At 33.5% G+C, this 16,284-nt stretch overlaps 1 protein-coding gene across 1 annotated transcript in view; it reads right to left on the reverse strand.

The window, feature by feature from the left end:
- Positions 1-16,284, reverse strand: part of LOC126890277 (putative serine protease K12H4.7) — a 103,394-nt gene that overhangs the window by 61,569 nt on the left and 25,541 nt on the right. The window contains exons 2-4 of the mRNA XM_050659134.1: positions 11,840-12,024; positions 6,919-7,192; positions 6,068-6,224 (exon numbers count right to left, since the gene is read on the reverse strand). Of these exons, the coding sequence (XP_050515091.1) occupies positions 6,068-6,224; positions 6,919-7,192; positions 11,840-12,024 (616 nt within the window). The remainder of the gene's footprint in view (positions 1-6,067; positions 6,225-6,918; positions 7,193-11,839; positions 12,025-16,284) is intronic.

Here is a 16,284-nt window from a genome sequence, read left to right on the forward strand (position 1 = left end):
ACCTAGTTTCTTGAATACAAGCAATTTGGACTCTTCTTCGTTTGAGCGCATCCACTAACTCCAGACTCTTACCTGTAAGACTACCAAGATTCCAAGACCCTATCCTGATTTTTCTAACCTGTAATGGTGTTCCCCCTGAGATAGTCCTCACCCGGAGATCCGAACGGAGGCTCATTTTACTTCCGGAACATTTTACCTCAGGAGATGCCATCATTTCAGTATAAGTTTTTATTGCGTTTGGAGAAGGTCTTTTCATTATTATGGCCTGAAAAGATTTTTGGATATTTGATGCCTGAATGCCTTTTCTATCAGCACCATACCCTGCCCTGCACGTTTAGCCAATACACCACCAATGCAACCAAAGTGCAGTATTACCCCACACCCGCCTGCATTTTTCTGTATAGGCCAGGATCCCTACTGTAAGGACTGCCCTATAAGCCAATGTATTGTTGCCCGTATCCCGCCGCTAGGAGGCACGTACTTTGGTTATTTCGGGATACTAGCTTCTTTTTCAAAATATACCTAAAAATGTAAATTATAAATAAATTTTCAGAATATTAACAGGTCTCTATAATCGTACTTAACCATATACAAATATGTGGTGGATTCGACAAATATTCAAAATCTAGCGATAAACACTGGCTTATCGAAAAAGTACTAAGAGACAAAAAAGTTTTAAAAATAATGTGTTTAACTAATGGTGCCACAATAATAATTTAATTGGAACGTACACAAAAGTTTGGGGGGGTTTAAGGGAACAAAACCCCCATAAAATTTTTATGGGGTGCACAAATTTTACTTAAATTTTTTATTAAGACGTTGCTGCCATAAAAATGCCACGTGTCCATTTTCAATAAAAAATCTCTGAGAGTTTTCGATATATGAAAAAAAAAATAGATTTTCATTTTGTAACTTCAAAGGGCTGTAACTTTTTTTGTGGGCACTATTGTATTGTAAGTGAGGTTCAATCAACCTATTTGTGACCCCAGAATCTGTGGTATAATTTATGACCAATCTTTTCGGGACACCCTGTATAAAAAAATGTTACAATGTTTATTTTTATTTTATTTATCAACGGGCAATCACCCAATTAAAATACAGTATAAACATTAATCACAGGGGATTTTTAACCTAATCTACAGTAAATTTAAAAATTTAATCATACAAACTAGGAACATTAAATAACAACCATTAACAAAAAATGTACAGAACACAAGAACATTAACTTATCACACACAGTTTTTAAGCTGAGCTTTAAATTCTTTTGGAAAACTATAACAATCTAAACTTTCCGAATATTGGTTAGCAAACCTAGGTGTTCTAGACATGAAGGAGTTGTGTCCATAGTTTGTGCGATGGGGTCTAACGTAAAAGGGTTGATTTAGCCTTGTTTGTCTACTGGGAACATGGAGGCTAATTTTCTCCAATAGTTGAAGACCAAAATTATTGGAGTGTAGTATGCTATAAAACATTGTGAGATCCTTATGCATGCGTCGGATTTGGAGAGAGGTTATGTTGAGAGACTTTTCCATATTAGAATAGTTAATTTCATCAACTCTCTGGTTTTGTTTAAATGCAACAAATCTTAAGAACTTGTGCTGAACTCTCTCAATAGCTTGAATATGGGTGTTATAGTGTGGAGACCAAACACATGAACAGTAATCTAGGTGAGGTCTCACAAGTGAACAATACAATATTTTTATGGATGGGATATTTAGAAAGTCTTTAGCACAACGTTTGATAAACCCTAAAAGTTGAAGTGATTTTGAGACAATAGATGAGATATGGGGGATGTAGGATAAGCTGGAATCGAGCACAACACCTAGGTCTTTTATCTGAGATACAGAGTCTAAAGGACAATCCTTAATAGTATAGATATGATTTGTAGGAGTTCTATTTCAACCAAAAACCATTAAGTGACAATTTTTAACATCAAATTCCATTCCGTTGCTATCACACCAATAGCTCAACCGATCCAAGTCAGATTGTAATTTTTGATAGTCACCATCATTCTCGATTTTCAAATATAATTTTAAATCGTCAGCAAACATTAGGAAAAAAGCAAAGTGGAAACAGGAAGCACTATCGTTAACATAGATATTGAATAGAAGGGGTCCCAGATGTGACCCTTGTGGCACTCCTGAAGGTACCTTAATTTCAAACGATTGAAAACTCTGAACACGTACTATTTGTATTCTTTCAGATAGGTAGGATAACAACCATTCTAAAAGTTTACCCTGGATACCCAGACCTCACAACTTATTGAGTAAAATCTTGTGATTTACCCGGTCAAACGCCTTTGTAAAGTCTGTGTATATAGCATGAACCTGGAAGCCACCCTCAAGATATTCCACAAGGAAGTCGGTAAATGTCAATAAATTAAGTTCTGTGGAGCGGCTAGAGAGAAATCCAAATTGCTGGTCGATAAAACAGCTTTTTAAACTTGCTGACAAATAGTCACAAACAAGACTCTCAAAAACTTTGGGAATACAACTCAGAAAGAAATGTTGGTAATAGATCTTCCGTTAATTATTATTCCTTCACTTTGAGATAGTAATCACATTAACAGTAGCGTGAAACTGGCTACAAGCGGCCCAGTGTAGAGAATACTGAAAAGAACTGAGGGAGGCCTATGTCCAGCAGTGGACGCGATTAGCTGATTGATGATATACATTAACGAGTTATAGAGGCATAATACATCTCTGCCTAATTCCTCTCCTAATTTCAATTTCTAAACTGGGTTCGTTATCGATTACAATTTGTGCTCTTTGATTCCAGTAAAGGTTTGTTATTATTCGTAAGTCCCTTTTTTATATTTTTTGTCTTTAGAATTTGGACTAATTTTTCTTGTCTTACTTTGTCCAATGCTTTCTCAAAATCAACTTAACAAACATGCACATCCACATTCATATCCAAGCATCTTAAACTCTCTAAAACATTAAAAGCAAATAACTCCTCTCTGGTTCCTAGTCCGTTTCTGAACCCAAACTGACTATTCTCTATTCCTTCTTCCAGTTTTTATTTATACGACCATGTATTATTTTCAAAAATAGTTTGAGAATGTGACTTATTAATGATATTGTTCTGTATTCACTGCAATCTTTAGCGTTTGTATTTTTAGGGATACCACAAAAGGTGGAGAGTAACCATTTTTTTTATTATTAGAAATAAAAAGTCGCATCCACCAAAAGGTTATTAGCGACGGAACAAAATATAAATAACAAAAGTAAACAACTACAGATTGTACAAAATGTTTATGGATCTTAGATAATTAACTATATTGTCATAGGAACAGTTTTGACCTAGAGCCTCTGGTAGAGCGTTTGGGATATTATAGCGCTGTCTTTCTTAGTCATATTTACTACACCTTATTAAAAAGTGATCGACTGTTAATCGGACGTTACACTGATCACATATAGGTGGATTGTTCTTTGTGAAAAGGTAAGAGTGCGTTAACCTGGTATGTCCTAGACGTAAACGCGCAATCGCAATTTGTTCTCGGCTATTGCGCGACGATGGAATCCACTGAGACACATTATTTTTGATTTTATTTAGCTTAGAACTATTTTGAGACCACTCATTTCGCCTCAAACACAACACTTTATTTTTAAAATAAGCTTTTAAGTCACTGGAAACACACTTGCCTATCGGCTCTGAAAAATCACTTAATATTGCCTCTCGTGCAGTCCTGTCAGCTTCTTCATTTCCTGTTATTCCGACGTGTGAGGGAACCCATAAAAATTGGAAATGTTTCGGAAAAATGTGTTTTAATGAGTTTAGAGAGCTAAGGGAATCTGTTATGATCAGGGCTTTTGTGAGTGTAAGCTCGTTAAGAAGTTTCACAGCACGGTATATGGCGTAGAGTTCAGCTAAATATGTGCTACATGCTGGGGGTAAACGGAAAAGAAGATTGTTCTGTACGGTCTTTGCGGAAACAAGTGAAATGTTTTGAATTGTACAACTGATTGGTCTTTAAGTTTGTCTCCTGTAGACAAATAACATCTGGAAAATATTCAGATAAAAGCTGTAGCATAGGGAGACGATGGAAAAATCCATCAATGTTCCATTGAAGTATCCAGTTGAATGTTGTTAACAGATTCGGAGTTAGATGATACTGAACAATTGTCTACAGAAGAGTCACTGTCTAACTCAGAAATCTCTTTCACTAAATGGTTGTGTAGTTTCTTTTGAAGTTTTGTAAACTTGGTTTTTGTAGATCTATCATTTTCATATTGATAGCTGCTTTGTAAAAGATGGAGTAAACCAGCCATATCAGTTGTAAATTCTTTAACGACGCTAATAGTGTCAGGGGAGCCTTGGACATTATCAATCAGTAAGGATAATTGGTGATAATTTAAAACGAATGGTGGGGTATGATTATCAATAAAATTTTCAAGAGTTTCCCGTGTAGATGGGACTTTAGATGAGCGCGGTTTTTTTGGTTTAGAGGATTTGGGTTTTGCAAACAGACTTTGTGATGAAATTGCTGAGTCTGAAGGAGGTGTATCGATCTCACCAATACTGCGTTTTATGGAAGAACTTGCGTTTTCGCAAGTGCTATTAGAGTTTTCACTTATAGGTCTGGATCCCGCGTATGAAAAAAAAGTTGATTAATAGCAAGCTGAAAATTGGTTAATAACTTAAGGGTGTCTAGTCGGATAAACTTTGATATATGGGAACGCTGTAAAAGGGGCAGTTTTAATTGTGGAACAGGTTAAAAATTTGGAACGGTCAGACCACGATAACGGCACATTTATTTTGTCCGACAGAACAGACTTAAACTCTCCGAACAGAGATTAAACTCTAATGCAAAAATCAGACTGCTATTTATCACCTGTCATAATTCCTGTCATTTGACATATTCTACATGTTCCACTCATTAAAACGCCCATTTGGTGATAAATAGCAGTCTGATTTTTGCATGAGAGTTTAATCTCTGTTCGGAGAGTTTAAGTCTGTTCTGTCGGACAAAATACATGTGCCGTTTTCGTGGTCTGACCGTTCCAAATTTTTAACCTGTTCCACAGTTAAAACTTCCCCTGTTCCAGTGTTCCCATATATCAAAGTTTGTCCGGCTAGACACCCTTAAGCTATTAACAAATTTTCAGCTTGCTATTAATCAACTTTTTTTTTCATACGCGGGATCCAGACCTATTAGATGCTGTGGCTTTATTACAGACAGAAGTCGAGCTTGAAGTTTTATTTGTAAGATTGGTTGAAATGGTCGTTTCAGAAAATTGTGGTGATGTATCAGTTTTATTAGAGTTTTCTGCAGTTGTATCTAATGGAAAAGGTGCTGATAGATTGGAGGATATTGCTTCCGAAGTTTGTGAAAACGGTATTGCCGCTGAATGAGATTGATTGAAAGTGTTGCTATGAGTAGGAGTATTAGTAATTTCTTGGTCATGGAGATTTGTAGGTGTAGGTGATATGCTCGGATTTGATAATGGATAACTTGATGACTGCTGAGTGTTTGGTACCTTGTATAATATACTTGTTGGATCTGTTTGATTTGCTACTTCATTGTTTGACGCAATATGAGTTGATTCCGTTACTGAACTGTTATTGCATTGGGATGATATATGTCCTGTATTTTTGCAAATATAAGCAGGTGAGTGTATCTTGTGACAAAAATATGCGGTAAGGTGTTTGGTCGAAATTTATTAGAATAGAATCTGGAATTGATGATGTTATAGGGCTTACATAAACTTGCCTCCGAAAGCTCAATATGTGACTATATTCGGGAAGAGTCGAGCTAATTTTCAGAAATGTTATTGGGGAAATAAGCTTTAAACCGATATTCTGTAATTCTGCATTAAGATTAGTCTTTCTGCTGGAGAGACAAGTCTTCGTGCTGTTACAACTTCGCCGAGTACTTTTATAGAGCCATGTTGTGTCATGAAATTATCTACTACGGTTTTGTTTGCCAAATACATGCAGATTCTATTATGAGATAATCTAGATGAAAAAATAATATTTTTTGGGTTGATGATTGTGCCCAAAGAAATAAGATAATCCTGCAGTTTAGCATTATCGATACAACTAAATACAATTGCTTGCGTCTTACTCGGAAAAGAATGTGAAGCGGCTGATGCATAACTGTTTGCGAAGTTTGAACGTTGATTTACTGGACTGGTTAGAGTGGAAGGTGTAGCCTGAGTAGTGTAAAGTGTAGGAGTGTAAAGCCTCACTCCGACTCTGGTAAGTGACAAACCAACCACATGCTAACTAACCTCACAAAATTATTGTACGATGGTGTATTATTATTATTTGACGTTTTTTTTGCAAAATAATAAAATAATAATTACGTATGGATAACATACAGTAGTATCTAGTAGACAAACACTTTTGTTTTTAAAAACTATTTAATAATACCACTTGTTTTTACTAAAAACTAGGAGTACAAAATCAGTACAACTTAACCTTGCCAGGGCCGGTCTCCGAGAGCACAGAATAACTAACCATATGGTTAGTTATTCTGTGCCGAGAGTAACCATTGTTTTGGTATGTTTCCTGTTTTGTACATACCTACACTGTGTTAAACAAGTCTATGATAATGTCTAAGGTTTCATAATTTATACTTGGATTTGGTCTGAACCTACTGCTTTACCATTTTTGCTGTTTTTTAAGTCCAATTTAATTTCTTCTTTTAATATCTTTAAAACCATATCATATTATATTTCTACTTTTATCTGTTCTGTTCTATTGTCTTATTGTCTTTGAACCACTAACACTGATAGTGTGCTATTCTATTGATAAAACTGTGTGTTTCTATTGATATAACTTTTTGTCAATCATGACTTTCTTGAAGATTATATTGTTCACCAAATATGGAAACACTATTCATAATAATGTTTGACCTTGAAACCTATATTAAATTTTCAATTTTGGTTTTAAATTTTTAATCTTCTGTACTACCTCTAAACATAATATATGGCTCAACTTTAAAAATTTACCTGGAAAATCCAATTTTGCGAGAAGTGGTGCACTTGTAGATACAGCCCCGTGTACCAAATCAGGGTGCTTCAGGCGCATCCAGGCGGCCAAGTTTCCGGGATAAGAACATCCGAAAACAATCCATTTTACATCAGGAGTCAGATTGTATTGTCGGTTCATAGTTTCAATGAAGAATGCTAAGTCGCCCAATGCTTGCTGACTTGTTAGATATACAAGATTCTCAGTACTTAAATCTCTAAAATACAAAATTTATTCTAAAATTTATTTTTAATTAGGTGAAACATTTTAATGATAATCCCATCTTCAATCTTCACTTATGAACTGCTGGACATAGATGTCCCATATAATTTTCCATCTATTTCGATCTTGTGCCTCTTGCATCCAATTCCTATGATAGCGTTTTAGATCATCAGTCCAACGTGTTGATGGACGACTTTTAATTCGGTAGGGATCATCGCTTGGTCTCCATTCCAGTATCCGCTTTGTCCATCTGTTGTCTGTCATTCGAGCCACGTGACCTGCCCAGTTCCATTTCAGTGTTGCCATTCTCTCTACTGCATCAGCCACTCCTCATCTTTGTCGTTACTGGTGGTTTGGGATCTTGTCTCGTATAAAACGCCTAACATAGCTCGTTCCATCGCCCTTTCAGATACACAGATCTTTGGCACTGTTCTCCTTGTCATGGTAAACGTTTCCACTCCGTAAGTAGCACTGGCAAAATACACTGTTTAAAGGTTTTTCTTTTTAAGGCGTATTGGTATGTGAGATGATTTGAAAATATGGTTCAGTTTGCCGAATGCTGCCCAAGTCAGTCTTATACAAAGGAGAAGCTCAACGATCTGGTTATCTTTTCCTATGCGAATCTCATGACCTAGGTATTTATAAGCCATTACCTGGTCTGTGGATCTTGTTCCTACGCATATATCTTCGCTGACTACAAGATTTGTCATCATCTGGGGTTTAGATATATTTTTGAAGTGAAAACTTCTTTAGGGACGTTGCCGATTTTTGGATAGGGGAAAAAGCATTGAATTCGCGACCGTCATCGTGAAAACTTCTTTAGGGACGTTATGCGATTTTTGGATAGGAAAAAAGCATTGAATTCGCGACCGTCATCCCGACCGTCATCGCTTATGCTACATATTATTTGTATGTATATATAAATTGTATAGAAGTATTTAAATTTAAAATAAATGTAAAACCTAGTTTTGGATGGGGAAAAAAGATTTATTTCGCGACCGTCATCGCGACCGTCATCTCTTCGACGAAATAAATTTTGTACGTATATTTATTTAATTGAAAACTTCTTTAGGGACGTTGTGCACTTTTTGGATGGGAAAATGTATTAAATTGGCGACCGTCAACGCGGCCGTCATCGCTTCGAAGAAATAAATTTTTGAAGTGAAAACTTCTTGAGGGACGTTGTGCACTTTTTGGATGGGGAAAAATATTAAATTAGCGACCGTCATCGTGACCGTCATCGTTTCGTCAAAATAAATTTTTGAAGTGAAAATTTCTTTAGGGACATTGTGCACTTTTTAGATGGGAATTAGCGACCGTCATCGTATCGAAGAAATAAATTTTTGAAGTAAAAACTTCTTGAGGGACGTTGTGCACTTTTTGGATGGGGAAAAAGTATTAAATTAGCGACCGTCATCGCTTCAACGAAATAAATTTTTTAAGTGAAAATTTCTTTAGGGACGTTGTGTACTTTCTAGATGGGAAAAAGCATTGAATTAGCGACTGTCATCGCGACCGTCATCGCTTCGGCGAAATAAATTTTTGAAGTGTAAACTTCTTTTAGGGACGTTGTGCACTTTTTAGATGGGAAAAAAGTATTGAATTAGCGACCATCATCGCTTCGACGAAATAAATATTTGAAGAATAAACTTCTTTACGGACGTTGTGCACTTTTTGGATGGGGAAAAGTATTAAATTAGCGACCGTCATCGCTTCGACGAAATAAATTTTTGAAGTGAAAATTTATTTAGGGACGTTGTGCACTTTCTAGAAGAGATTTAGAGGCATTAGGTCTTCTAAGCCTGAATGGTACAAATATCAATCTAGTGAGTAGAGTATACATAACAAATAATCAATACACGAAAAAAATGTGGGGTTTACAACGCTACATGTTTTATTATAGATCTATAACAAATGCATCAGTGGTGTGATGATCAAAGGTGTAGCAAGATAGCGTCATTTTCAAACTGAAGGAAGCTGTAACAAGGTATGCAAAAATTATATATTAAAGACTGCGAGAAAACCTGACGAATGTAATGATTAGATCAGAACATACTAGCATAACAAATGCAATTGGGGATACAGAACGGATGACTTTTGACCGTATATTACCTTTCCAAGTCGACATTTGCTAACGAGAGGAATGGGGCAGAGAAAGCATACGTTACAGTGTGCGTCGAAAACTACAGAAGTATCAGTTGCCGAATATGAAATACTGACTGGCGGCACATAACATTGTCACAATGAGGTGGCTTTCAGGTCATCGACAATATACCGCGATGAAAGTCCTGATGCACAACTACAAAATATTTCTTTGGTCCAGAATCGACCAAAGTAGTATCTAAAAATACCAACCACGACCTAGATTCTTGGAATCCAGACTTTTGGACCAGGATTCTGTATCCTGAAAAAATCTGACTGAAAAATCCGGTAGCAATAGTGATGGAGTACTGCTCAAAACAAGCATGAATTAGCTTAGAGTCATAATAAGCTTGCCCACCAGATATGTGCCAGTCAAGAAGCATCTGCTAATAAAGAGACTGTTGCATGGAGACTTAGCTGCGAGCACTGTAGTAGAGAACCTGAAAATTAAACCATAGCTTTCATAGCTGTGGAAAAAAAATTTAGGGCACTCGTAGGAGTGCCGACAGAAGTGAAAACTTCTTACGAAGCAATGCTTATACGCAATTCAACCTATAGTATATAAATAACTAATACCTCGCCGTGTCGATAACAAGCACAACAGTGCTTTTTCACCATCCAAAGAGAACTGCTATATCTACATTATATACGCATTGGGTGCGTACTATACTATATATATATATATATATATATATATATATATATATATATATATATATATATATATATATATATATATATATATATATAGGGTGAGGTAGATAACTGGCCTATTAGAAATATCTCGAGAACTAAAGATAACAGAATCATGAAAATTGGAATAAAGGGTTTTTAAAGGATGATCTATTAAATGAAAATATTTTCATCTCTTTGCAACTTCCGGTTATACCGGAAGATGCTTATAACTTCGTTTTTTAAATGGGACACCCTGTATATTTTTACATTTTTGGATTCTATTCGATGTCTTCTTTCTTAAAATATAAGGTTTTGTAATATTATACAGGGTATTTTAAAAGATAATTACGTTTTTTTATTAATTTTGTAGCAACATTCACACCCTGTAGAATTGTAGCAGTTTGACATCTAAAACTCTACTTACGTTCAAATGATTTTTAATATACTCTACTATTGTTAAGAATCATTAGTATAGCTATATTTTTAATTTTAGTATACAGGGTTGGTCGAAACTCGGAATGAGTATTTTCTGAGTTTTCCTAAATAGAACACCCTGTATTTTTGTATTGTAGTGAAATGATATTTTATAGTACTTTTTTATTTCTTAAGCATTCCCTATACCTAACTGCTTTAATTTGTGAGTTATTGGTGATTCAAGCTAAACATTAATTGCAACAAAAAATACGTAAAATTTTATTAGGTTGGCCGTGAAAATACTCAATCCCAAATAATTTTTCAGAAATAAATACATATTAATCCAGAGTGGTCCTTAAAATTACCAATAATGGTTTAGCTATCGAAATACCTACTTAGTTAAGATTGTTGGTGCGATTAACAATTAAGCACAAATGAAAGCAGTTAGGTATAGGGAATGCTTAAGAAATAAAAAAGAACCATAAAATATCATTTCATTACAATACTAAAATACAGGGTGTTCCATTTAAGAAAACTCAGAAAATACTCATTCCGAGTTTCGACCAACCCTGTATACTAAAATTAAAAATTTAGCTATACTAATGATTCTTAACAATAGTAGAGTATATTAAAAATCATTTGAACGTAAGTAGAGTTTTAGATGTCAAACTACTACAATTCTACAGGGTGTTAATTTTGCTACGAAATTAATAAAAAAACGTAATTATCTTTTAAAATACCCTGTATAATATTACAAAAACCTCATATTTTAAGAAAGAAGACATCGAAGAGAATCCAAAAATGTAAAAATATACAGGGTGTCCCATTTAAAAAAACGAAGTTATAAGCAACTTCCGGTATAACCGGAAGTTGCAAAGAGATGAAAATATTTTCATTTAATAGATCATCCTTCAAAACCCCTTTATTCTAATTTTCATGATTCTGTTGCCTTTAGTTCTCGAGATATTTCTAATAGGCCCTTTATTTGCCTCCCCCTGTACATATACATAATATTTAAATAAACGTACAGAATTTATTTCAGCGAAGTGATGACGGTCACGAATCCAATGCTTTTTTCCCATCCAGAAAGTGTACAACATCGCTACAGAAGTTTTCACTTCAAAAATACTTTAAACAGTAAATACTTATAATGATTGGAGTAGGGATAGTGTGGCCCCTCATGCGCTTGCTTCGAAATCTCCTTCGGGTACACACTCTATCTCTCCTCCAACCATTATAACTTCGTTCCAACTTATACATACGCAATTCAACCTATAGTATATAAATTACTAATATCTCGCCGGAGCGATGACGGTCGCGAATTCAATGCTTTTTCCCCATCCAAAAAGTGCACAACGTCGCTAAAGAAGTTTTCACTTCAAAAAATAACTACATTAAAAATTGTACTCACACAGTCGGATGGCTATTACCATAGTATCTGTGCTCGAGTTCAAACAAAATGGCTTTATATTGGCGAGCATATGTGATCCATGATCCGCCGGTCACCCAACTACTACTTGCTTCATTCTCTCCTCCGATTTGAAGAAAAGCGAGATTGCGGTTACCGCCAGCAAATTCATCATTGACAAAATATCTCTGAAAAGCAAATCATAAATAGTTTACCATCAACAAATTAAAAAAAAACCAAAGATAAATTATTTATAGAGCTCTGAGAACTCTAACCAAAAATTTCGATATAATTTCAAAATTAATGTCATTAAATTGTCTGCGGAAAAAATTGAAGCGAGCCATTAAACTTAGTTTAGTTTTTGGTGCTCTTTCTAGTTGTTTTAAGGTCACAATTACTTTATATTTTTTTCTTAATTCGGACCTGGATTTTTCTTGTGAATAATGTAAGGGGCCGTTCCAATGTAGTAAATAATTATTGATTATTTTTAAAATGAATATTTATTCGTTAATAGGCCTGGATCCCGCGCGCCAAAAAAAAAAAGTTTATTAATAGCAAGCTGAACATTTGTTAATAGTGTATATATAAACTTTGGTGTACGGGAACACTGGAATAGAGGAAGTTTTTATTGTGGAACATGTTACAGGTTTCGAACGTCAGACTACGAAAACGTCCCATGTATTTTGTCGGACAGAACTTCCAATTGATTTGATACCCTTCATTAAAGTCTCATGCAAAAATCAGACTGCTATTTACCACCAATATCATTCCTGTCATTTGACATGTTCTTCGTGTCGGACTTTTTAAAATGCCCAACATATTGTCAGACAAAGATTTTTTTATATATTATATAAAGTTTGTTATTGAATAAACTTAAAAACAACCTGCTAGTTTTCACAATCATAAACTTGTCAGGATGACACGTCCACAATTAAAATCACGTTCCACAATTAAAACTTCCCCTGTTCCAGTGTTCCCATACATCAAAGTTTGTTCGACTAGACACCGTTAAGCTATTAACAAATTTTCAGCTTGCTATTAATCAACTTTTTTTTGGTACGCGGGACCCAGGCTTATAATTTTAATAATTTATTATTAAAAGTGCTTTAAAAACCTGCTTTTTAAACACAGTTATTAAAAATTTCAATATATCTAATTTCAAAATTAAAGTCATTAAATTTTCTGTGTAAAAAATGAAAGCGAACCTATAAACTCAGTTTTTTGTATTCTTTTCAAATATGCAAACGGATTTTGAAAATTTCAATATACAGGCTGTTTTTTCAAGGTCACGATTATTGTTTTTTATTAATCCGGACCTGGATTTTTTTGTGAAAATGGGTCGTTCCAATGTAGTAAATAAGTTTTTAATACTTTTAAAATGACTATTTGTTCATTCACTTTAATAATTTATTATTAAAAGTTAATAATACCTGCTTATTATTCTCAAAGGACTTTATAAAAGCTTTATAAAGGACATCGCACACATCTTATAGAAAATATAATGTCACTCAAAAGAAATAAAATTTACATGAATAGATGCGTCCTGAAATTTCAATAATTTGATACCATTGCGCCAACTCTGAATTTTGCTTAATTATGGCGTTAATTGTAATTAAAGTTGGCACAAAACTGGCATTCATAAATAATATTAGTTTAGCGGCTATTGAAATCAGTCTATTCACCACTAGCTTAAGCCGATTAGAGGCGGTACAACTAAATTGTACATACCTACTTTATTATCAATAATAATAGGAAAAGATAAGAATAAGCCTCTGCCTTAATCCCTCGAGAAAGATTTATGGAGTAAGCGAATCACAAGATCTTTTTCTCTCTTTGACACACGTACAATTCCTATTTGATTTTAGATTTATTTTTATCAATTTACGCTCTTGTTAATCAAAATACAGAGTGGCGCAATGGTAACAAATTATTGAAATTTCAGGACGCATCTATTCATGTAAATTTTATTTAATTTGAGTGACATTATATTTTCCATAAGATGTGTGCGGTCTCCTTTCAATATAATTTCGAAAATAAACTCATGAAACTAATTTTTTGTGCTCTTTTCAAATATTGAAAGGGATTTTGAAAATTTCAATATACAGGGTGTTTCAAGGTCACAATGAATTTATAATTTTTTAAATTCGGACTTGAATTTTTCTTGTGATTAGTAGTTGGGCGGTTTGGATTCTTAAGTTATGGGTCCAGAAAAAATGGGCAAAACCGATAAAACACAAATTATCCGATTTCGATTCTATAAAGTAGGTTAAAGAGGTAATAGTTATTTATGATATAAGTGTTAAAAGTACACGTTATATATATAAATGTGAAAGTTTGCAGAATGAGCGATAGCGAATTCGGCAATTCACATAAGTGCCTTAAAAATGTACTTTTTAACACGCATATCATACAATATTTTTTCTACAAACGTAATTACAGGACAATATCTACAAAAACTTTTACTTGAACTTGACTGACATTCCATTTTTATATTTTTTTGACATTACATCAAAATTGCCTACACGGTAAATACGAACTGCAGAGCCTTCAAAATTTTTTAAAGCACTAGTGCCTTAAAGTAGCATTTTTAACGCACGCATGGAGTGCTAAAAATTGCATTTTTACCACGGTTGTAGAAAAATGGAGTTATACCTATCCCTTTTATTGACAAAAATAACAAATTTATATATGGTCCAGTTTTTGTTGTGCAAGATTTGAAGGAATTTCTATTTAAAAAAAAATTATGTTGCGAAATGATTATGCGAAATCTATAAAATCGATTTAAATGAAATTTGGTGAACTATTTTATTATAAAGATTATGAAAGTAGAAAAAACGATGTTTTTAGTGATCTTTAAATATTTTAATTTTTTATTAATATCTATTCATGATTTATTTAGCAAAAAGTGAAGCACTTGAAACAAATCTGAGAGTAAGCAACTAAATCATAAAAAACAATAGGGACTAACTTCGTCTCAAATTGTCCTAGGGCAATTACTTCTCTTTTTAAATTTGTAAATAATGCAATCTTTCCAAATATGAAAAAATAATTTTACTACAGGTTATTCTATACTAAATTCACAATCAAGATGCAGTAGAAATAAACAAACCAAGATACTTCAATGTTACGAGTAGCACCTTCAAATTATGTTTTACAATGTATACACTTTGTAAATCATGATTTGAGATTTATATATTGTATATTTGAAACATTGAAGTGTCTTGGTTTGTTTATTTCTGCTGCATCTTTATTATGAATTTAGTATAATTGTTTATAAGCAAAAAATCGACATATTTTTGCAAACTTTTGCAGTGTTTAAAGTAATGCTTTGCCATTTTTTAAATAAAATTGATAGAATAAATCTTATTTTATAAACTATCCGACATATTCTGACTTACAATGCTGCATAAAAAATAATTTGGGATAAACAAATTAAATATCTTTTAAACTATTTGACCGATCGCTTTGAAATATTGAGTATAATAATTTAATTACTACGTGTCACAACATTCTGTGTAATAAGAAGGTTTTAAATTGATTTTTAAAAAGTTATTAATATTTATGAAAAATCAAAATTTATTTTGAGACGTAACTTATTTACTATTTATGATAGAAACTAAAAAAAAACAAAAATAAAGGGCTTTTTAAAAAGTTTAAATTTTGTCATTATTTTTCTCCGAAAAGTGCTTCATTTTGTGGTTATTTCACGTTGAAATATTCGATTTTAAATTTGACGAATAAAAACCTACTTTTCATTAGCTACGACTCTGGCTTCTACTGGGTCTACAGACTTCATTGTAAACATCTTTTTTTTTCACTTTTTTATAAGCTATATTTTTGCTATGAATATTTTTGAAGTGAAAACTTCTTTAGGGACGTTGTGCGATTTTTGGATAGGGGAAAAAGCATTGAATTCGTGACCGTCATCGCGACCGTCATCGCGACCGTTATTGCGACCGTCATCGCTTATGCTATATATTATTTGTATATACAGAGAGAGTCTGTAAAGTGGAATAAATTCAATATCTCAAATACTAATTGTTTTTTTGGAAAATGCTCAGACCCGTCGATTAGTATTTCAAATTGTCCTTTTTGACATTCAATAATAATGTATACAGGGTGTCCCAATTTAGAGATATGACGTCATCGTCGATTTTCTTAAATGGCAACACTGTCATTTTGATAGCTAATTTGATAGGGTTTGTAAAGTTATACATAACTGCAAAATATCAAATTTTTATTCTCTACCATTTACAAGATAATAGAAAATAACAAAGTTATATCTGTAATTTGGAATATATTCAATAATTAAAATACTAACTGTTTTTTTGAAAAATGCTCAGACCCGTCGATTAGTATATCAAATTGTCCTTTTTGACATATAATAATAATGTATACAGGGTGTCCCAATTTAGAGATATGACGTCATCGTTGATTTTCTTAAATGG

The sequence above is a fragment of the Diabrotica virgifera genome, chromosome 8, assembly GCF_917563875.1.
Source record: "Diabrotica virgifera virgifera chromosome 8, PGI_DIABVI_V3a".
NCBI lineage: Eukaryota > Metazoa > Arthropoda > Insecta > Coleoptera > Chrysomelidae > Diabrotica > Diabrotica virgifera.